The sequence below is a fragment of the Xenia sp. Carnegie-2017 genome, unplaced genomic scaffold, assembly GCF_021976095.1.
Source record: "Xenia sp. Carnegie-2017 unplaced genomic scaffold, XeniaSp_v1 HiC_scaffold_20, whole genome shotgun sequence".
Classification (NCBI taxonomy): Eukaryota; Metazoa; Cnidaria; class Anthozoa; order Malacalcyonacea; family Xeniidae; genus Xenia; species Xenia sp. Carnegie-2017.
The window spans coordinates 14,460,743-14,483,847 of record NW_025813483.1 but is presented as its reverse complement, the minus strand read 5'-3'; the positions used below and the strand labels follow the sequence as shown (position 1 = coordinate 14,483,847).

The 23,105-nt window shown below is 36.2% G+C and overlaps 2 protein-coding genes and 1 long non-coding RNA gene across 5 annotated transcripts; 1 reads left to right on the top strand and 2 right to left on the bottom strand.

The window, feature by feature from the left end:
• Nucleotides 1-37: 37 nt before the first annotated feature.
• Nucleotides 38-2,622, bottom strand: LOC124441116 (cyclic AMP-dependent transcription factor ATF-3-like). Its single transcript, XM_046991552.1, has 4 exons — nt 2,345-2,622; nt 2,034-2,216; nt 1,843-1,950; nt 38-1,772 (listed from the first exon to the last, which is right to left on the bottom strand). The coding sequence occupies exons 1-4, from the start codon at nt 2,402-2,404 to the stop codon at nt 1,602-1,604; spliced, it is 522 nt and encodes a 173-aa protein (XP_046847508.1). The 5' UTR covers nt 2,405-2,622; the 3' UTR covers nt 38-1,601.
• Nucleotides 2,623-2,652: 30 nt separating this feature from the next.
• Nucleotides 2,653-18,382, top strand: LOC124441101 (E3 ubiquitin-protein ligase HECTD1-like). 3 transcript variants are annotated; one of them, XM_046991533.1, is made up of 38 exons: nt 2,653-3,121; nt 3,184-3,424; nt 3,572-3,806; nt 3,876-4,103; nt 4,465-4,990; nt 5,076-5,155; nt 5,225-5,323; nt 5,413-5,536; nt 6,013-6,350; nt 6,518-6,727; nt 6,844-7,060; nt 7,462-7,940; nt 8,021-8,164; nt 8,504-8,628; nt 8,724-8,970; nt 9,388-9,524; nt 9,606-9,749; nt 9,834-9,914; nt 10,010-10,108; nt 10,259-10,425; nt 10,908-11,075; nt 11,153-11,924; nt 12,065-12,278; nt 12,422-12,584; nt 12,966-13,057; nt 13,132-13,259; nt 13,327-13,393; nt 13,595-14,051; nt 14,252-14,334; nt 14,414-14,541; nt 14,625-14,763; nt 14,871-14,930; nt 15,085-15,222; nt 15,308-15,679; nt 15,760-16,100; nt 16,231-16,403; nt 16,889-17,097; nt 18,098-18,382. In XM_046991533.1, the coding sequence occupies exons 2-38, from the start codon at nt 3,285-3,287 to the stop codon at nt 18,320-18,322; spliced, it is 7,749 nt and encodes a 2,582-aa protein (XP_046847489.1). In that variant the 5' UTR covers nt 2,653-3,121; nt 3,184-3,284; the 3' UTR covers nt 18,323-18,382. The 3 variants fall into 3 exon arrangements, with proteins under 3 accessions (XP_046847489.1, XP_046847490.1, XP_046847488.1); XM_046991534.1 differs by having other exon boundaries at nt 2,653-3,424; nt 13,327-13,385; nt 13,593-14,051; XM_046991532.1 differs by having other exon boundaries at nt 2,653-3,424.
• Nucleotides 18,383-20,047: 1,665 nt separating this feature from the next.
• LOC124443321 lies at nt 20,048-21,924 on the bottom strand. The gene is made up of 3 exons (XR_006947626.1): nt 21,647-21,924; nt 21,189-21,237; nt 20,048-20,426 (listed from the first exon to the last, which is right to left on the bottom strand). It is a non-coding gene; the product is annotated as an uncharacterized LOC124443321 (long non-coding RNA).
• Between the last annotated feature and the right edge of the window lie 1,181 nt (nt 21,925-23,105).

Genomic DNA, 23,105 nt, shown 5'->3' with positions numbered 1-23,105 from the left:
TGATACCCTTGGATACAAATAATTCGCTTCAAAGATATATCTTGTCATTATATAATTGTTGAAAGAAAACATAATTTACATCTATTGTAGATTTATATACAGTTCTGTCATTGTCAGTGTCACCGTTCAATCCGAACATTGCAACCCAATAATTTTTTTCATTTTGATACATAATTGGAACTGAGTAGGGGTCAACAAAATGTCGTCAAAAAGTGACAATTTTAATAACTACCGAGAATTATCCACGTAAGAACTCTGTTGGGTTACAAAGTTCGTATGGGGGTGATGCCCTTATTCAGCCTTGATAATTTATGGTAGTGTATTTCATATATTCATGTTGTAAGCTTCAATAACAATCAAAGTTGAATATTATCACAGTCTTCCATTTAGTCTTAAATTGCTATGCAAGTATTTCTCTAGATGAAGAAGACATCGATGGTTCATCTTCTTAAATATGCTACTGCAAACAAGTTCTATCAAAAACATTGCAAAATTTGTACAATCAGTAAATATAGCACTCTTATACCGTAACAATACATTTGCTAAGCAATTTACATTCAACAGGCCAATAAAACGAATTCTTATCATAAATACAATGCCCAAACATAAACTTTTCATAAAGTCACAAATTATGTGATGTTTTTAAAAAAGTTATTAAATAGTGTGTCATTTTTTTGTCCTAAGACATCACTAGACTTAGTGATCTTCAATTTCATTAAAATTTCGTAGCATAGAAACATGAAGTGATCTTGGAACATTGGAATGGAGTTAGATAAAGTTTAGTGGAATAGACCAAACTGTCCAGGCCCGACGTTAAGACTGGGATTGAGCTTGGGGAGATGACTAGACTTTCGTGAATGAATAGTACGAATGTGTTGGAAGAGGATGACAGAATTTTGTAGTTGTCAAAATCTGCAGAGTGACTAATTCTTTACAAATAGGCAAAGACACCATAGTTGATTGGGCTGGATGTCAGTTTTCTTCTTAAAGTAAAAATTTTCAAGTGTTGTGATTCTCTGGTGTGTAAATGGCGTGTGGTCTGATTTTTGTAAGATGAAGAACAGTGTCGACTTGTAAATAAGTATACAACAACTGATTTCAGAAATTCTAGGAACTCTATGTTTGAAAGGTGAGAAAGTTGAAAACGAACATTGAGGTGAGGATGAGTAGAATTGTATAGAAAAGTGAGTTTTTTGTGTGAATCAGAAGAGATGGTGAAGTAGTGAAGGGAAGGTTAAAACTAATATAAAAAAAACATCATATAATTAATGGTCTTAATTAAAGTTTTATGATGGGCAATCATAATTCCTATATTGTTTAAAAGACAAAAAAATATAAAACATAAAATGCTACAAGAAATATGGAAATGAAATGATAACTACCTATGTTGAGTATACCAAATTATATGCAACAATATGCAACAAAACCTCATGACTATACCTAACATATATGAATTCATATTTTTTGATTTGTTTCTTACTGGTGGGACCATCGTGCTGTCATGAAAAAAGATTCTTTTCACAACAGTAGGAAACAAAGTAATAGAGAAACCATGTACTATTGCAAGTTAAATTAGATCAAGAAACAAAATTTTCCTAAAATTACTTATCATTTACACTGTTTTCTTTATTATCCTCGTGCAGTTTCTCACGGTTTGCTCTTTTCTTGCAAGAATGTTTATCTAACATCATTTCTAATTGTTGTTTTTGAACTTTTAAGTTTTCAATCTCATGTTCCAGATCATCATTACTGTTCGAGATCTGTTCTGTAACCTTAAAAAAACTTTATTGTGAGTTTTTAGAGTGCAGTTTTGTGTGAGAAAATTATCTCTTTGTTACAAACCAGCTCTAAGTCAACAATATGTTGTTTACGTCGCTGACGACAGCGAAATGCTGCAAGTTTATTTCTCTCTCTCCTCAATCTTCTTTTTTCTTCTTCTTCGGGAGTGAGCTTTGGAAGAATACAAAGAGCATCACAATTCCCAAATAAGCAGGATATCCGTTTGAATAGCATCATCATGCAAATTATTTTACCTCATCAGTCTTTGGTTTCTTTGCTTCAATTTCCGGTAGCTCATCCAGACCTTTAGCCAACCTCTTATGTCTTATTGCATCTCGAAGCTCTTTCTTTACAACATCATCTTTTGGTTGGACTACAAACGATCCGGTATCTGATACTGGACTATTTGGCGCAGAGCTTCCAGCTTCGCTTGACGACTGAATTCAAATTGTCAAAAATTAAGAAATGTCAGATAGTTAAATATATAATAGAAATAGATAATATATAAGTGTCTTATGGCACAAGAACATAACGTAATGAATACAGCGATGATTCATTGACATACCGATGATATTTCAACGTCAACAGGAGTTTTTACCATGGTATAAGGTCGCCAGGTTGCCATGTTTACAACTGTTATAATTGTTATACTTCAAGTCTGAAGCACTATTTGAAGGACGGTGTCTACGAAAGACGATCGACAACACATCGCATTTCAGTTTTATCTGTTTTGGGTATTAAACGATTACAAATATTGAACTCTTCCCTACACAAAGAATAGGATATATTTTTATGTCATCAGCCATTTAATGAGATTAGACAAAGGTGGTTATTTTCGGTGATGATTAACGATGACATGGCGTAATGAAACGAGGGCTTTCCGATTGAGTTACGAACACATATTATGTTATGTTAAAACGCAATGAAACACTATTGCTTTGTCATGAAATATTTCAATTATTCATCTAAAAAACAAAAATGTTCTAAAGACTAAATTTGCATAGTATTTTATTGTTCAGAAAGGTGCAGCTCATTAAAAACATGAAAGATTAAAGCCATTCAATGTTTGCACGAACCTGAACGTAACCTTATGAAGGATGGGAATAAATTGAAACAAATATAAAGAAAAGACCACCAATTTGATATTCTTTGTACAATTGTACTTATTATTTTTTCTCTCCAAGACAATTGACGGTATTCCCCGTGAATCCAACAAAACTTAAAGTCGTATTATTAGTAATAATCATCGATAATTGAAGAAACTTTCAAAAGTTGGGAATTTTATTCTATAAATTGCATTTGGCGACTTCCTTCCTTCATCTCGACAAAACAGCTTTCCTTTAACTGAGCAAAACCACGGGAATGATGATGATGACGGAAACGGGGATGATCGCTCGAATTAAGAACTAAGACAACAGATTTTTTTTGTAAAGCGAAGTAAAACTCTAATCAAAGTTAAAAGAGCTGTTACAAGTTAAAGCGAGAGTGCTTTTTCCGATTGAAATATGGTCGATGTTGACCCTGACACTTTGTTAGAATGGCTAAGCTCAGGCCATGGCGAAGAACGAGATATGCAATTAATTGCTTTGGAACAACTTTGTATGTTGTTGTTGATGTCTGATAATGTTGACAGATGTTTTGAAAGGTGAGCATAGTGAGATTTGTCTATAAATTTCTGATAAATGCTGACGATATCTTTTTACATATTTTTTCATCGTTGTGTTATTGTCATTCAATGTATATAAAAGTTGTCATTATTCATAAACGAAATTTTATTTTCATTTTGTGTCAGTTGCCCACCGAGAGTTTTTCTGCCTGCATTATGTCGAGTATTTCTTGATGAAAGTGCTCCTGAGAATGTACTTGAAGTAACAGCAAGAGCAATAACATATTATCTTGATGTTTCTGCTGAATGTACACGAAGAATTGTGTCTGTTGATGGTGCAGTGAAAATGCTGTGCAATCGATTGGTAGCCGTGGATTTAGAGTCTCGTACAAGCAAAGATCTAGCAGAACAATGTGTCAAGGTTCTAACCATAAACTGTTTTATTCCTGTGTGATGTCTCTTTTTGTTGATTATTCGTTATTGTTTCAAGGTTCTTGAGTTGATGTGCACTCGTGAAACCAGTGCAATATTTGATGCTGGTGGTCTTCATTGTATCTTGACATTCATCAAAGAGTTTGGTAATCATGTTCATAAAGATACCTTACATTCCTCAATGTCTGTTGTTTCAAGACTATGTAGCAGAATGGAACCACAGGATACTCAACTCGAGACATGCGTTCACTCTCTTTCAATGTTGCTTAAATATGAGGATGCTTTTGTAAGTTTCCAATGTAATAGAAGTGGGAGTATATTTTGTATTTCCCAGGGATGGATTTGATGTGGGTGATGTGGTTAGTCCCTACTAGTTTTGGGTGCAAAAAAGTGTCAATCTTTCTTCCAAATATTATATACCAAGCAATAAAACAAAAGCAATTGTGATTTGTGTTTGCTAGAGTACACTGTCAAAAAAATAACTTCCAATAATCTTAATTAAAGTGGTAGAATTTAAAAAACAACTAATACATAACATGGCTGCACCCACTTGGTAGCCATTGAAATCCAATTCAAAGTATAACACCCCTCCCCCCAAAAAATTATTATGGATCTGTGACTAATATTTCCTATTTCAATTTTTGTAGGTTTCAGACAGTGCCCTTAAATGTTTTGCATCAGTTGCAGATCGCTTTACCCGTCAAGGAATGGATCCAGCTCCTTTGGCAAAACACGGCTTGATTGAAGATCTTTTGGGAAGACTAGCCAAGGCGGGAGCTTCGGGAAGTGAACGACCAAATATAACTAGTGGTACACCAGACTCAAAGAATGTCAGTCCTCCAGTAACAACTGTTGTCAGTTTGTTATCAACTTTATGCCGTGGTTCTCCTGTCATCACAAACCTTTTGCTGCATTCCAAACTTCCAGAGGCCATTGACAAAGCTTTGCAAGGGGATGAACGCTGTATTTTGGATACACTGAGGCTTGTTAATCTTCTCTTGGTGTTGCTATTTGAGGGGCGAAAAGCACTCCCAAAGTCTGGCTTGTTGTCAACACCAGCTGGAATACCTGGATTTAAGAAACTAGAGCCAAATGCTGACAAATCACATCGTCAGCTGATTGATTGCATTCGTAGCAAAGATACGGCAGCATTTGTGGAAGCAGTAGAAGAAGGTAGGATTCAGGATGACTGTGGGGGATATGGTATATTTAAATATTATGATTTAGAGATGCTCATCATATTTCATGATTGTTTTAGGAGGATTTGAAGTGAACTTTATGGATGATGTTGGACAGACATTACTTAACTGGGCTTCTGCTTTTGGCACTTTAGAAATGGTATTGTTGTTATCATTTTAAATTTTTGAAAATCATAATTATTTGTTGTAACATTGTTTACTCTTTAAGGTGGAATATTTATGTGAGAAAGGTGCAGATGTGAACCGTGGTCATCGCTCGTCTTCTCTTCATTATGCTGCATGCTTTGGACGACCTCTTATTGCTAAAGTATGTAGTGTTTTACTTGTAAAATAATTGCAAATTTGTTTCTTCATAATGGTGGGTGTCTTTGTTACCATAACAACCTGCATATTTAGATGTTACTTCGCCATGGTGCAGATCCAGAACTCCATGACGAGGATGGTAAAACACCTGCAGATAAAGCAAGAGAAAGACATGATGAAGGACATAGGGAAGTGTTGGAAATATTGCAATCACCAAGTAAGATTATAGAACTACTTTTCTTTAATCTCAACATATTTGGATTTTTAGTTTTTGTTTAATGCTAAAGATGAAGCAGCATTTAAATTCTGTTTAGATGCTTTTTCTAAACATGACATAATGAAACGTAATTATGGTTCTCAGTTTGTATATATTTATAAAGGATTAAGCATGTCAAAAGTTTTGCCAATAATAGCTAAGATAAAAAAAAGCTTAGCATTAATTGAACATTGGTTATGAATAAAATAGCTGACCATCACTGGGGATCAAAGACTGCTGTATATATTAATTTGAAGAAATAAGTTACAACCGTTGATGACAGATGTTGATATGACCATGATTTTCAAATACTTTTATTACATATGTGGTAGAGACAAAAATAGTTCATTATTGTACCAAGGAAAGGTGTGTGTGTTAATCTTCTGGATGTTTTGACTATGTACTAAAAGGATGCCTCTCCCTACTCGTTTTTTTAGGCGACTGGATGACGCCATTTAATAACAGCGCTAATGCCGCTGGCGGAGGTAAAGGGACAAGTGATGGCAAAGTGAAAAACGCGGGGAAAAGTGACGAGGATGATGATTGTGGAGATACTGCTGACCCAGAGACTGCATCATCCTACATTGTTCACCTCCTCCCGCTGTTTATGAAGGCCTATCAGACATCGATGGTGATCTCCGTGAAGAAAGCAATACTTAGTTTAAGTAGGAAGATGGTGTTCTACAGTACTGGTGAAAATCTTCAACAACTTGCTAAAATCCCAGGTTTTGCATCAGGTCTTGTTGAAATGACTGCAGCAGTGTTTGAGAATGAGGTACTAGTCCATCATGATATCATTGATTAATAACCTCATTTTGATGTTAATGCTTTAACTGCTGTTGCTCGTGGGAAATACTTTATGTAACATTAATGATTGTTTTAAGTGACCAAGCTATGACTATCTATTATTTCTATGTAATAATTTATCCCGTATCGTATTAGGACGATGATGATGGTCACCTAGCAGCTTTGAAAATCATTCAAGATTTACTGGAGAAAGCCAACGATCCTTTTATTGAACATTTTGCTCGTCTCGGCGTCATTAGTAAAGTTTCGGAGATTGTCGGTCCTCTTCTTGAAGAAGAGGGCGAAGATGAGCGGGAGTCTGGTGTTGAAACAGGCGTTACACCAGCCGCATCTCAGGAAGATAAGGTGAAGAGAATGTTGAATGTTGAAAGTCCATTTTAGCGATTTCTAGTTCTTATTAAACATCCTTTCCAGTTAGCGTAGTCCATATCTATATCTTGCATTCAATTCTCATTAAAAAGACTGTTCAAGAAGATGCAACTGAGATCATTCAAGGAGAACCGTATCATTGGAGAGACTGGTGTATTATTCGTAGTCGTGATTGTCTTTATCTTTGGAACGACTCGTGTGCTCTTGAATTATCAAATGGAAGCAATGGATGGTTTCGGTTTATTCTTAACAATAAACTAGCGACGATGTATTCCAGTGGTAGTCCTGAGGGAGGATCTGATTCGTCCGGTAATATCATTCAGAACTCAAGTAATTTCATTGGTCTAACGCACGAGATGACGTCACATAAATTGGCTATGCTTTAAGATTTTACTGAGAATGAATTATCCCGGAAATGGGCTAAAATTTGGATGAAGATTTAGCTCGAACAGTACACCAGTTATAAAAGCAATAAGAAACAACATAAAAAGATTTTTTGTTAAAGTTGGAAAACGTCAAATATCTTTCGCATTTCTTTCACTCTCACGATTTTGTTGCTTTTCCATCCTTCCGTTCTTTCTCTGCAATATGTTTTACTATCGTCTTTTCAGTATAGAAACCCACTAACTAATCATATCCTTAGCTTTATTTCTCTGTAATATGTTTATGAACTTCTGCGATCTAAATTTTTACTTTTGATTTTACATTAGAAAGTCGAGGAGAATTCCTGGAGAAGCTTCAACGCGCAAGAAATCAAGTTAAGTCAGACGTAACAAGTCAACCGATTTTATCAAATCCTAATCCAGTGAATTTACTTGTTGGAAACTGGTCCTTTGCTTGTCAAAAGAAGAACGAACTTCATATTTACAATTCCGATGGTCAGCAAACGACAATTCTTTGCGAGGATCTTCCTGGTTTTGTTTTCGAGTCAAATCGAGGTACTCGTCACATGTTCACGGCAGAGACATCCCTTGGCGAAGAATTTGCCTCTGGTTGGGCTGGGAAACGCGGAAAGAAGTTTGTATCGAAAGCCGAAGTTCTCAAAATGAAAGTCAAGGCAACAGCGAAGGAGATTCAAGAAAAGTATTTCGAAGCTGCTTTATCAAGTCCCCGTGAAGTTGTCATTAAACTTCAAGATATTGTTCGAAACATTTACTCTTGTTGTGCCGTACATGAAAAGAATTTAGATGTGAGTCTGCATTCAATATTCATGATTTCGCCCCTTGAAATTTTGCACAATATACTTATTTCTCCCAATCATCTTTTCAGATGAATGGCGATGGTGGTTGGGAGAAAGATATGATCAAAGTATTACAGTCATTCTTGGAGTTATTGAAAGAAGATAATACAGTTTCTTCGTACGAACTACAGACCAGTGGTATTGTACGCGCTTTGCTACACTGCTTGAGTCAGGTTTGTTTGGGAAATTTATTTATAACGATGATGTTCACATAATCTATAAATTTCTAATCAGTAAATGCTCACTAAGAATTTTTCATTTTAATAATATTATAAAAGAAAGCATAAAATTAAACAGTATTTATTTCTTATTGATAAATTATCTTTTCTCATAAAGTATGAACTTGAAGTTATACGTTATTAAAATACGGTTTTTAACCACCATCGTGCAGTATTTTCTAATTCCAGATTCTTTATAAAAATGAATCATCTATGTAGTTGTTTCACAAGACTACGTCTGTATCCAAGCAGTTGTTTTTAGATATTAATTCGTGAAATTTTTCTCATGTTTAGCGGACAAGGAATACGGACGATGAAAAAACGAAACAGATAATGGCGGAGAAAGCTCATCAAAGAATTGAACTTTTTAAGAAAGCTTTTGGCGAGTCCGTGAAATCATTTGCGGAACATCTTGACAGGTAAGCCTTGCCTTAAAATATTCCTCTAAGGTACCAATATAAGATGCTGATGTGATACTGACAAGACTCAACTCACGAATTGGTTTTGTTCATAGTTTTGAAGCCGCTTCTCCGGCTGTGTCCCTGATTCGTAAACTCATTGCAGTGTTGGAGATGTCTGAACGCCTGCCTGTGTATTCATTTGAAAATATGGCGAACGGATTGCAGATACTCACTCGTCGCCTTCGTATTCGTCTCGAACGCTCATCGGGAGAAAATAGTCTCATTGACAGAACTGGCAGGAATCTAAAGATTGAACCCCTTACGACAATTGAAGCTTTGAAAAACTATCTTGGTACAATGGTAAGACAGGAGTTGTTCTCAAACTCCTAATACCAAACTACTCGGTTAAAAAAGAAGTTGGTTTAGTAAAGTTGTTTATTTTGCATATTATATTTTGGTCTACCCGGAGTGTACAGTGTTTAGTCTACCAAAGCAATTTCTCATTGGTGGTTCAGTTTTCTCAGAATTAAGGCGTCACTAGTTTTTAGCATTGTGCTAAAACAGTTGATATGTACACTGACGAGTTGTTCATAGCACCTTAACTTGAGTTTGAAGAGCCTAAAATAAAATATTCAATTCTCATTGCATACTTGCACCTTCGTTTTTGATGCTTCAGAACTTTTTGAAATTAGCTAAGGTCAAGATTTGACCTTAAATTGTCTTTTGGAATTTCGCCTGTATAATTTTGGCACAAACCAGTGTATTTTTATCGTTTAGGTGGCCAAGCAATGGTTCGACTTCGATCGAAATACGTTTACGTTCATAAAGAAAATTAATAATTCGACTAATGTGTTCACGCATTCTTCAGACTTTGATGATAATGGTATTTTATATTGGATAGGAACAAACGCAAGGTATGGTAATCACGGAAACTACAGGAAACATGCTAATTGTCCAGACAATTCCTTTAATATCCTAATCTCAAATCTCATTAGAACCACATCGGATTGGGTGAATCCAGCTTCGGTTGGGTTAGTTGTTGTTACGTCATCGGAAGGCAGAGCGCTGCCTTATGGGAAGCTTGAAGATATAGTGAGCAGAGATAGTGCAGCTCTGAATTGTCATACAAATGATGATAAGTATGTATGACTTGGCATAATTTATTTTTAATCTGCCTCATTAATAATGATGCACGGTTTGTTACAGTTTTTTGTCTCCTATAGAAATGCTTGGTTTGTTATCGATCTTGGTGTGTTTGTCATTCCGAGCTCTTATACATTACGTCATGCTAGAGGATACGGAAGGTGAACCAATATGTTCCCATTTAGTACCCTTTTATCCTTCAATCATCGTTCTTTATAATCTTCTTTCTTTACTCGTTTTATGTTTTTTTCAACAGATCAGCGTTACGTAATTGGTTTTTGGAGGTTTCTAAAGATAATAAAACATGGATAATAGTAAAAACTCATACAAATGATGCTTCACTTAGTGAACCAGGGTACGTCTTACGGTTAAATACCTTTGATTGCCATGCTATATATTCTATAAATACCTTTGATTGCCATGTTATATATTCTATAAATACCTTTGATTGCCATGTTATATATTCTATTAATACCTTTGATAACCTTGTTGTAAAATTTTCCAGATCAACAGCAACATGGAAACTTGATGTGGTACCCGAGGATAGTGAAGGATGGCGTTACATACGTATACATCAAAATGGCAAGAACGCCAGCAATCAAACGCATTATCTTTCACTGTCTGGTTTCGAACTCTACGGTACAATAGTCAGTGCCGTTGAAGAATCTCTCGGTATGTAAATAACAGGAAATTAATGTCGTTATTTATTAATCTTTAAATGGCCATAGATCATCTTATCCTTGAAACAGCCATAGATAATCTTATCCTTTAAACAATCATAGATCATCTTATCCTTGAAACAGCCACAGATCATCTTATCCTTGAAACAGCCATAGATCATCTTATCCTTGAAACAGCCATACATCATCTTATCCTTGAAACAGCCATAGATCATCTTATCCTTGAAACAGCCATACATCATCTTATCCTTGAAACAGCCATAGATCATCTTATCCTTGAAACAACCATAGATCATCTTATCCTTGAAACAGACACAGATCATCTTATCCTTGAAACAGCCATAGATCATCTTATCGTTGAAACAGCCATAGATTTGTCAATTCTTCAACAGCCACAGATGTACTAACAGCCATAGATTTACTAATCCATCGAAAAACATGCATTTACTATCCTTGATTATTTTGTGTTTTCAGGGCGACCTGTGCGCGAGCATGAGTCCGTAGTCAAACGGCAACGAAGAATGAAAACGTTATTAAAACATTTTACTGGTAAGACAGGTCGTGGTTTTGGTGGAGTTTTAAAGGAAGGTGATCTTCTTGAACCAAGTGTTGAAGCTGCCTTAGCAAAGGAATTGTCTGGTGGTGAGTATTGAATATTTGTGCCGAAATTAAACATAGAAAAATGCCACTTGTCATTATTACGCTATTGGCTTGTTTAGACTGGGTCGAGGTGGCATGGGCCGAGGGTCTACCAGCTGCATTACGTAGTGCTGCAATGAGCATGCGCGCTGGTATGAAGGAGTTAGTAGGAGAGGCGAGTAGTTCATATTCCCACGCGGTTAAACATCGATTAAAAGGATCTGGCAGGGGAAGGGAAGGAACCTCGTCGTCTGGTGTATCCATCAAAGTTGAGTCGTGCGGGGTATCAGCTGGAACTCTCTCGAGTAACGTCAAGAATCTGGAGAAGGTCTCTGCTGCAGCTGTTGAACAAAGAAAGAACGAAGAAGTAGAATGCAAAACAGCTGATGATGAGAATGGTACTACAGGGGAAACTTCGGTTGTTAGCAGTAAACAGTTGGAAACAACTTCTGAAGAATCTGAAGATAAGAATGAACGGAAAGACGTGAAATCCGCTTCTCCTAATGGTTTAAATACAGATCAGAGTATTGCAACACCTTCAGGTACCTTTGAGGACAACCTGGGTGCAACAATGGATACAAGTGTGTCCTCCTCTAGCCAGACTACAAATACTGCTGAGGATGATCGAAAGCAGACAGCGGCGGTTGATGAGCCTGTGGGATTGTTGGAGATTGTAAAAGATGGCCAAAACTCGGTAAATCAGTCTGAAAATGCGACTGAAGAGGAAACTCCAGCGACAAAAGGGGAAGAGGTTCAGATAGAAGTTAAGGGAATCACGTTAGATGAAGATGTTAGCTCTGTAACGTCACAAGAAAGTAGAACTTCTGGAATGATCTATAGAGTTACGCCAAGGTAATTATGTATATAAATTTATTTACAGTATAGTAATCAAGTAACATACCTTGATTTGGTCAAGTCAATTATTCATATAAATATGTTTACTGTATAACAACTGAGTATCGATGCTTTCAAAGACTTTATATCATTTCCAGTGCTAGTGGTAAAGTCATGAGTGTTGGTAGTACAGCAAGCACAGCAAGTAGTAATCCAACATCAGATAGCGAAGTAGAAAATATTCCTATGGACTGCACACTTCTTGCTGACTTGGAAGATGAGCCTGATGATATTCCTGATCAAGATGAAGAAGAGGAAGAAGATGACGACGATGATGAAGATAATGAGGAAAATGAAGATGAATTTGGAGAGGTACTATAACACTGAATAGTCCAAGATAAGTCATGTACATGCTAGGATTACAAGATATATTGTATTATGACCGTGGTAGAATGTATTGTTGTGATATTTTAACACATATACCTATAGGGAATAATTGAAGCATTTTTGTGTAGATGGAGGAGAATGAACTGCACAATTTGAGCATGCGCAGTCGACGTTCATGGGACGATGATTTCTGTTTGAAACGACAGTTTACCGCCTTGATTCCAGCGTTTGACCCTCGTCCAGGTCGTAGCAATGTGCAACAGATACAGGATGTTGAAGTTCCGCTTGAATGTAAGCGCTTATTTTGGTTGTTGGCCCTTCTATGTCCGCTGACTTGTAGGTCTGCAGACGGTATTGTTTACCGAAATCTTCACGATATTCGAACATGTACCAATTGCTACATCAAGTCACATGACCATTTTGCACAAGTTCAACTTCCTGTTTATCGATTGCTTGTTGTTTTCTGCATTTAGGTTTTCGATTTTTTGTAGCCTGAGCAACTTTTTTGTCTGGCACAAATACTTGTAGTTTGTAGCGCACATACTAGACATATAGAAGTAGACTGAAACTGTCGTCTTCGTTTGAAGTACCGAAGCCAAGTTTCGTACTGTTGCTGTTATTTCATTGCCTCAGAAAAACGTATTTACTAAATTTTGTTGTTACTTGATTTAGCTGAACGAGACTCATCATCAACTTCACGTGACAGCGAGATCTATTCCACTCCCGAGATTGAATTGGTCTTGAAATCTCCGAGCACTCCAGGCGTGCGTTGATGTATTTAGCTCAGTTATCTTTATGTCGACGAACATTGCGAATAAATATTTTTACTCTTTTACAGGCTCAAGAGGTTAGCATCCCTCTGGAGGATCCAAAAGCGACCATATTCTCTTACATTCATAAACTTGCGTTATTGTCAGGAAAGATGAAGGCCGAACGTCTTCGTCGTATCTGGGAGCCAACATACACGTAAGTTCGTTATAATAACAGCAACGCGTATGAAAAACAAAATCTAAATTAATTATTGAATTTTTAGTCTCATCTACAAGAGTCTCGGTAACTCACGCAAATCTTCTGGTGAACAAGGAAAAACGAATGAAATTGTAAGGAAGCGAACACGGGTTTTATTGCTCCCAGTTGTGAGGCTAGCATCTAACTTTAGTCGTACTATGTAAATTATTGTTTTTACTGTAAACATAAAAACATTTACATAACACGACAAAACTTGTTGACTGGCTATGCCACTAATTTTGCATTAACGTGATATGAAAGCATTTTCAAATGATCTCGTTATGTTTGTGTAGCCATTGAGTCTTGAAGAGGTGGAAAGTCAATTAGAAACTGACGTCTTGGAGGGGACATCACCTACACCTGGTGGGGAGGAGGTAAAATCACCTACACCTGGTGGGGAGGAGGTAACATCACCTACACCTGGTGGGGCGGAGGTAACATCACCTACACCTGGTGGGGCGGAGGTAACATCACCTACACCTGGTGGCGAAGAGGGAACATCACCTACGCCTGGTGGGGAGGAGGGAACATCATCTACACCTGGTGGCCAAGAGGGAACATCACCTACACCTGGTGGTGAGGAGGGAACATCAAAAATTGATCGGTCGTCATTGTTGAAAAGAACCAACTCCATTCAAAGAGCCGTCTTCATCAATGACAATAACTTAGATTCCATTGAAGATATATTGAAACTGATTCGTCTTCTCTACTCTATATCAACTACCTCAATGGAGGAATTTGGAGAAGATGGTAGGTGATATGTAGTTGAAACTGTAGTTGTAGTTATTGCAATACCTTTTATCACTGATAAAGAATCAAGCTTACACGATATGCCGTCTAAGACGTCGTGAAAGGAAAGAGTAAATTTTATGATTATGGGCATATCATGACGTCATATCATCTTGGTTTGTCCCGTATGCTAAATATCACTGTCTCGTTTCTTCATTTAGTTGATGAAAATTACGGCTTCATTATTTCATCTGGCGAGTTCAACAGCAAGAAAATAACTCTAAAACTCGCGCAACAAATCAAGGTTGTCCCTATTGTTGTCACCGAAAAATTCATTCTCAACTTGAGTGGCTTTTCATGGATATATTGGGTTTTTTGTCTAGGATCCATTGATATCAAGTAGTGGTTCCCTACCTCGTTGGTGTGAGAGGGTAATGAGTTCTTATCCCATGTTGTTTCCATTTGATACCCGACAAATGTATTTCAATAGCACTGCGTTTGGGTGTGCAAGGTGAGATGATTTATACTGAATCGCAAAGAAGAAACACACGAAATGTTTCTATGGCAACATTTTCTCCCATATTTCTCATGCAGGACGATCATTTGGTTGCAAACCTATCGCGATGCAGCTGTAGAACGGTCGAGAACACCGAGCTCCCGTCGAGATGATCAACACGAGTTTTCTATTGGTCGTTTAAAACACGAGAGAATCCGAATTTCACGAGATGAAAAAGTGAGAGCATTGTTCAACTTAGAGTGATGAACAACAATATGGCGATGGCCTCTTTTCATTGTTTCATAATTTTAACAAATTCATGAAGTTTGACATCTTCATTTCAGCTTCTGCAATCTGCAATCAGGGTGCTCAGCTTTCATTGTGAGAGGAAGTCCATACTTGAAGTAAGCTATAATCTATTGTGCTACATAACGCACTCTTAAGTGATGAAGCCAGTCTTTATAATCTGCAGTAACGGAATATTGCCTCCCCTTTCCCAATTATCGTGTTGTCTATACGACAGGAAGTGTGATCTGACGTTTTGTGCTATTCTTACAGTTTGAGTTTGAAGGGGAAGAAGGCACTGGTCTTGGTCCAACACTCGAGTTTTATTCTCTTGTGGCAGCCGCTTTGCAAGAAAAGAGCCTGGGAATATTTCTATGTGATGACGATATCCACAGTCATAATCAACAACAGGTCTTATGACATATATATCTGAATCTTTTTAGTATCCTGAAGTATTCTTTAGTATCTATCAAATGACAGGACGTGTTTTACTTAGGTCGACATTGGTCATGGCCTACGAGCTCCGGGGTATTACATTCAAAGACCTGGGGGGCTGTTTCCTGCACCTTTACCTCAGGAAAGTGATGATATAGAGCGTGTTTGTAAATTGTTTACATTCCTGGGAATATTTATGGCAAAGTCTCTCCAGGATAATCGTCTAGTTGATATACCCCTATCAAGATCTTTCTTGAAACTACTGTGCAATGGAGGAGGCGATAACAGTATGGTTCCCACTCTCCCTACAACACACGGCCACCCGAGTAAGATCTCACTTGCAGCGGAAGGACTTGATGATACATGTAGTTATGAAGATGAACGGCAATCACTGAGAGATCTTACTACTAATGAACTGGATGGATACAAGAAGGTATGACGTGTGAGCTGTGAACACTTGTAACGAACAATCTTTGCTTTCTCTTTTTAACCCGTATATTTTGTGCATTATAGGTAGAAGACGACGAAAACGATATAAATAAACTGAATAAACTGTCTAAAGTTTGTCTGATTGAGGAAGATCAACAAAAGGAGCAATCTAAAGAGACTGAGAACGAAACGGATTGCGAGCCTGCCCGGAAAGTTATCTGGTTCAGCGGTTTACTTGATGAAAACGATCTTTTGTTAACCAATCCTCATCATGGGTCCTTTATTCGTCAACTAAGAGAACTGGCTAGAAAGAAATGTGACATACTAAACGATAGTTCACTGACTAAAGAAGAGAAAAAAGAATCTTTACATTCTCTTAAATTCACAACAACCACTGGAGTCACGTGTTACATTGAAGATCTGGGGTAAGAGGACAGAACGAGAGAAATATTTACTAGCCAGATTTCAAGTATAAATATGTTTTTGTAGCAGTAAGGTTGTGTTTATAGAATACAAAAATACATGACATCAAATAGATATATCTTTCTTCTGTAGATTGACGTTTCAGTATCTACCAACGTCACGTGTTTACAAACACAGCGCAATGGAGTTGAAGCCTGGGGGTGAGGATGAGTCCCTATCTTTAGCCAATGTTGAAGAATACGTGCAATTGATGACGGACTTTTGTTTGTATTCTGGAATTAAGAAGCAAATGGACGCCTTTAAAGGTAAGTGTATAATTATTCCTTAAAGTTATTGACCAGATTGGTAAATGGTAAAGTTCTGTGAGAGACTTTTGGTGAAGGTTTCGACCTCTTAAGCGATTGGTTTTTTGAACTTTTGAAGATCAACTTTTGAAGAAAAGAACTGAAGTTTTCTTTTAGATGAGCTTCTCTCTCGTTTGTTTACTGATCTGGATTATCCACTTGCAAAAACTTTAACCAGGTTTATTAAAAATGTTTTTGTTTGTCATGAAGTAAATGGATGTTCGCCTCATGATACAAGAACAAAATTAAACGAGAGTTAATGGAGAAATAGGATGAATAAATGAAACATTTTATGGTTGATTTAAATTAAGATTTAAAAGGCAGTGTTTTTTTAAAACTTTGCACTATCTATTCTTGACTTTCTAGTTGCTGAATCAGATAATTCCATGTGTCAAATTACCTTTCCCGAACTGCTTGAATTAACAATATTTTTCTTTGTCCTCCAGACGGTTTTAACAAAGTTTTCCCAATGGAAAAGCTACAACCATTTTCACCTTCCGAACTACAGTTGATGATTAGTGGTGAACAAATGCCTCAATGGACGAGGGAAGATCTTCTCAACTTTACCGAACCAAAATATGGTTTCACACGAGAAAGTCCTGTTTATCAAAGATTTGTCAACGTACTTACCAATATGACTGGTGAAGAAAGAAAGGTAACTAAACATTTTTCGTCGCCATATGTCAATGAATGGTGGTTTCATGTTTGAAAAACGTCAGTGGGGGTTCATATAACTATATGACGATCTTAAAGGCATAGAAGTTTCATACTGCGAAATGTCGGATCGAGAGGAGGAAGATTGGAGTTTCATATTGATATATGTTACAGGAGGATGGAGTTTCATATTGATATATGTTACAGGGGGATGGAGTTTCATATTGATATATGTTACAGGGGGATGGAGTTTCATATTGATATATGTTACAGGGGGATGGAGTTCATATTGATATATGTTACAGGGGGATGGAGTTTCATATTGATATATGTTACAGGGGATGGAGTTTCATATTGATATATGTTACAGGGGGATGGAGTTTCATATTGATATATGTTACAGGGGATGGAGTTTCATATTGATATATGTTACAGGGGATGGAGTTTCATATTGATATATGTTACAGGAGGATGGAGTTTCATATTGATATATGTTACAGGGGATGGAGTTTCATATTGATATATGTTACAGGGGATGGAGTTTCATATTGATATATGTTACAGGGGATGGAGTTTCATATTGATATATGTTACAGGGGATGGAGTTTCATATTGATATATGTTACAGGGGGATGGAGTTTCATATTGATATATGTTACAGGGGATGGAGTTTCATATTGATATATGTTACAGGGGATGGAGTTTCATATTGATATATGTTACAGGGGATGGAGTTTCATATTGATATATGTTACAGGGGATGGAGTTTCATATTGATATATGTTACAGGGGGATGGAGTTTCATATTGATATATGTTACAGGGGGATGGAGTTTCATATTGATATATGTTAAAGGGGGATGGAGTTTCATATCAATATATATCGTTGGGGGACAGTTATTGCTGTATGACGGTTGAATAAGAGTTTAATATTGCTTTATGTTGGTGCGATATAGGTTCCAAATTTAAAATAATCTTAACCTGTATGATCTTTCTTTACAGGCATTCCTTCAGTTTACGACTGGTTGTTCATCGCTCCCCCCTGGTGGTCTAGCTAATCTTCATCCTCATCTAACAGTTGTGCGGAAAGACAAAGAAGGCGATGGATCTTATCCCTCTGTGAACACATGTGTACATTATCTCAAATTACCGGAGTACTCTTCTGAAGAAATCCTGCGCGATAAACTATTGGCTGCTACCAAAGAGAAAGGATTTCACTTAAACTAATGGTTTTTGTGTGTGTATACATGGTGTTAGGTTGCGGCAAATAAATTTTTTTCGTTGGAATTTCTGTTGCCTTTGGTTTAAGAAAAATTAGTTGAAATCAGGTGTAAGCCCATGCGGGTAACCGCTACAGTATAAGTAAATTAACTTTATGATTATGCACGGTCGAAGTTTTTGAAATCATAGTTAGAAAAAATGTTTGTTTTAAGTTTTTGATAAGTCTATATGTCTAATGCAATTCAGCATACAATCATGGAGGCTGTGCTATTTATATTGATGATCTTTATCTGAAATTATTCCTGAAACGGTATTCATGGATAGTTATTATGCACGAAATGTTTAAAATGGAGTCACGTTTCCTTTGGATATGCACAGCTAATAATGTTTCATGTGTGCATGAAGGTAATGTTTATAAGTTTCTTCGACGATAAGTTCATTTCTGTGGATTTTTAGCAGTTTAAATGGTTTTTGGATATGAAGTCAGTCGAAAGCTGATCAAATGCCATTACACAGCATTGCACTTACTCTAATAGATTTTCAAATAAATTTTGTTTAACCGTCTTTTGTATCGTTTTCTAATGCTAAAATTACATTGTTAATTGTCTATGGTTACTGCCAGTAGTTGACAGTAGGAACGATGATAACACCTCCACTCCGAAATATTGAAATTTAAAAAAGTGTACTGAAGATTTTATTAATTACACTATATCGTTACCCTATGTACCTAGCGTCTTATGAAATGGACCTTTTACATGATTACATGAAACAACGACCTTTTGACATGATTACATGATTATTATAAGAAAATGCATGCTTTCGGGCATATTAGCGATTAAACGTTCTGCAAAACTGAGGGAGGTTTAGTAAAAGTCCGAAGGCGCAGCCGTATTCTTGGATAGCAACCAATCTCCACGGAATTATGAAACAATGTGTGATTCATTACGCATCAATTGATTACACGATTACACTGTAATTGATCACACATTTTCACCCAAAGACTATAATACATACATTTTAACACATTTTCATGCAAAAATAATAATTTATGCATGTTTTCATGCTTTCATGCAGACTATAATTCACGCAATTTTTTCACATTTTTATGCAGTATAATTTCGTAGAAGCACTATGCGCATTTAATATAAACGACAAGTTTTTTTAGAAAAGACATGTTTCAACATCTCATAATGCCATCTTCAGTATAAGTGAAATAAATGATACAAGGTTTTATTAATATTTCACTTATAGGGAAGATGGCATCATGAGATGTCGAGACAGACTATAATTCACGTATTTTCACACATTTTCACGCAAAAAATATAATTTACACAATTCTTCAGATTCTCACTAAAAGATTATAATTCATGCATTTTTTACACATTTCACGCAAAAAATATAAATTTCACATTTTTTCATATTATCACCAAAAGTCGCAACTCCGTGAAAAATTGAAAAATTGTGAAAATTATATTTCTTGCGTAAAATGTGAAAAACGCATGAATTATAATCTTTTTGTGAAAATATGAAAAATGTGCGATATATATATTTTGTGTGAAAATTTTTAAAATGTGTGAATTATAGTCTTGTGGTGAAAATATTTAAATATTTACCACATGGCAATGCGTGAATTGACTTGTCATAAAAAGGCAGACGCTGTAAAAACTGCAATTTCCAGCATTTTGGAACACCTTCGAAGCCAATTTTTACAGGTTTACAAAATAAACAAAGTTGTTGTTTTTTAGTTTTTTTCCAAACTCGCAAATGTCAGGGCTCTTCAGTGTTTGTAGTGTAAAGCAATAATGTTATTTAATGTTATTAAGCACTGTCTGACATTTTTTAAACAATAAAGCATTACAGTAGCCAGTTGCGTTGTCTGATATTTTTAAAGTAACGTATCAATAAAACATAAAGCAAATTTTAAACAGATATTACCTTCAGCAAACTCATCAATAACTCGTTCTATGTCAGGAATAATTTCTGAATGAATTCACAAAAAAGCTAAGCCACTTAAACCTTCTTCTACAATAGTGTTGTTCTTTTGGTGTTTTAAGATTCCTCAGCAATGAAATTGATCTCATACATTCACATAAGTTGATTGGTAGTATACCTAAAATGTAAAGAATAACTTGAATATTAACTGTGGTTGAAACCCCTTCAGAACTTCTAAGAGACTCAATAGATGTTGCATAAGCAGATTTAGAAATGGATGCAAGAGAAGCATCAGGCACACACTTAACTGTCTGTTCTTTAAAGAAAATATCTCATTTGAGACTTTAGTAAATGGTTTTTCTTCTTTTACAAAAAAAAAATGGAAATTATACAAACTCCTTCAGGTTTTGATAAAGATAATAAACTTTGCTTTTTTAGAAACTAATGAGTGGGATTTACCTAAAGTTATTCTTTACTATGACTCATGTACTCTAAAATAAACTAAAGAAGCTTTGCCCTGATTTCACAAGTCCCTTCGTAGATTTCAAAGCAAAATATGAAGATCAACTGTTGGCTTATTCAAATTTGTTTGTAAATGAGCCAGTGAAGTTATTACAGATTTCTCCACAATCTGACGAACTGGCAGCAATATTTCTTCCAATAACTGCAGAAAGAGCTATAATACAGATACACTAGTTCTTCTCCAAGCAATTTAAAATTGCTTCATTTTAACCAAATCTTTCCCAGTCAATAATCAAGAATCTATACTCTCATGTGATGCAAAGAGAGGCAAAAGATGCCTAAAGTCAGTTTAAAACTATTCACCGTGCTGATGAGCAACACTTAAAAATACAGGATGTTCAGAATAATAGCCTGAATTCAAAACTATTTCAATAGAAGTTAGCTGCCTCAAAACATGGATGAAACTATCATAACTTACCAGGAACAATGAAATAGGTCGGTATACACAGTTTCATGTAAGATCAGATCTATAAACATAAGTACCAGCTCTGCATAAGAAGTAATATATTTATATTTCGGAATAATTTTTATATTCGAGAAGCGACTTTCTAAGAATTGTAATTTAAATACTCTTTATGTTTCATAATATGTATGATTAATATGAGCACATTTCTATCACTTCAACAACCTAAAACCTTAATGCGAAACAAAACTTATGCACGTTGGGGGCTAGAGCTATGGCACATATGAATTTCGTAGTTTTATGAAACATTGCGATAATACAAACTTCAAAAAACTATCTTGTGCCCATGGGGGGAGCATCAACAACAGCATGCTCGACATTTACGTACATATAACAACGTAAACTAATCGCAAGAAATGTGGCAAAAGCAATGCTTCGTATGGAAATTGTAAGTAAAATAATATAATTCGTACCTCAAAACCGTGAATTATAACAAAAACAGGCAAGTATATCACTTTTAGCTGTCATATTTCGGCTGACATGATCCGTTTATTCTCGTTGCCTTCGAGAAGCCATGATATAAACCTTGGCTTTCTGAGCAAGTATCAGCATATTGCTTGATCAGAAATGAATGAAGAATCGTTACATTCTCCATACTATCGTTTTTCATCGCATTCCGAACGTTTACATTCTTATGCGCAGTCTAAATGGGTCTCCCGTTTAACATGAATTTGTCGTGTTACACGTGTTTCATGAGACTTTCCACCTTACCACACTTTAAAAGTCAAGTAAGTCTAACCAATCACAGGGAAGCATAAGTCAAAGCCTATGAAGTAGTCCGACCACCCAGGCCCGATGTAAGTCCTGAGTCCTGACCAATCAAAATGCCAGAATAGATCACCCGAATCTGCGAATTTTAGTATTTAACAGTTTACAGTAATTATTCTTTCTTACATGGTAAGCGTCACTTTCGGCAAAATTGTGCGCTTTGATTGGCTCAGAAGCTCCGAAGCATTTTTGCCGGCCATTATTATCCGTAATGGACCACGGTCCAAAACGCTTAATTTTACAGTACAAAAACAACGAAATATTCTTGCACAAACGTTTGGAATTTGAACGTAAGTCCTGTGAGTTACTCGACTTACCCTAGACCGTCCCTGATTTCTAGTCATGGGATATATTCTCTCGTGAGACGTCGAAGAAAGTATGTCTGCATAATTTTTTTCTCTGTGCAATATTTCACCAAGGTTATCCGGTACAGATTTGTTTCAGCAGCTGTACAATGCGTGTTGAGAATACAATATATATCACTCAAAACAAGACGCAGATAGAAACTGTAAATTTTCGACTTTATTTCAAAGCCATTCGTCAAATAAACGTTGACCATTTTGCCACAGGAATGCCATGAATATTTGGATACATATGGGTGAAGTACACAAACGATTACATTTCTTCTTTTTTGACAGCATATTTTACGGTAGTCTTTATCCCCTGTACTCGGCCATGGCTTCTTGATGTTCAAATATTATATTCATATTCTTCTCTAAATACTGTCCATGTGGAGCGAATTATCTGTTCTTTGAAAACACTTAGAATAGTCATGACGGTGTTTTACAAGAACTGGTCAATATGATAACTTCAACATAAACAGCATGCCTTTCAAATGCTTAAATATGGTGCGGTATATTCACTGACAAATTGCTTTTTTGGTAGACGTTGTTGTAACTCTGCATTGATAGCATGCAGTGTAAAGATGTAAAGTGGATCGGTTCGTGGCCAAAGTTATCGTCAGTTTTCGAGTAATATTGAAAGCGCCAATGAATTTTTTCCCATGCAGAAATTCAGTGCTTTCTAGCTTCATACCCAACAAATTTTTTTCTACAAGGTGATTTAGAAATGCGGCAAGTTCATACCGATCAGCGAGTGCATACC

Excerpts from the sequence above, each read along its gene's own strand:
- LOC124441116 (XM_046991552.1), bottom strand. The coding sequence starts at position 2,404 with ATGGCAACCTGGCGACCTTATACCATGGTAAAAACTCCTGTTGACGTT. Across the intron at positions 1,951-2,033 it reads AGAAACCAAAGACTGATGAG|CTCACTCCCGAAGAAGAAGA; the intron begins GTAAAATAATTT and ends ATTCTTCCAAAG. Across the intron at positions 1,773-1,842 it reads ATATTGTTGACTTAGAGCTG|GTTACAGAACAGATCTCGAA; the intron begins GTTTGTAACAAA and ends AGTTTTTTTAAG.
- LOC124441101 (XM_046991533.1), top strand. The coding sequence starts at position 3,285 with ATGGTCGATGTTGACCCTGACACTTTGTTAGAATGGCTAAGCTCAGGC. Across the intron at positions 8,629-8,723 it reads TTTGCGGAACATCTTGACAG|TTTTGAAGCCGCTTCTCCGG; the intron begins GTAAGCCTTGCC and ends TTTTGTTCATAG. Across the intron at positions 13,058-13,131 it reads AATCTCCGAGCACTCCAGGC|GCTCAAGAGGTTAGCATCCC; the intron begins GTGCGTTGATGT and ends ACTCTTTTACAG.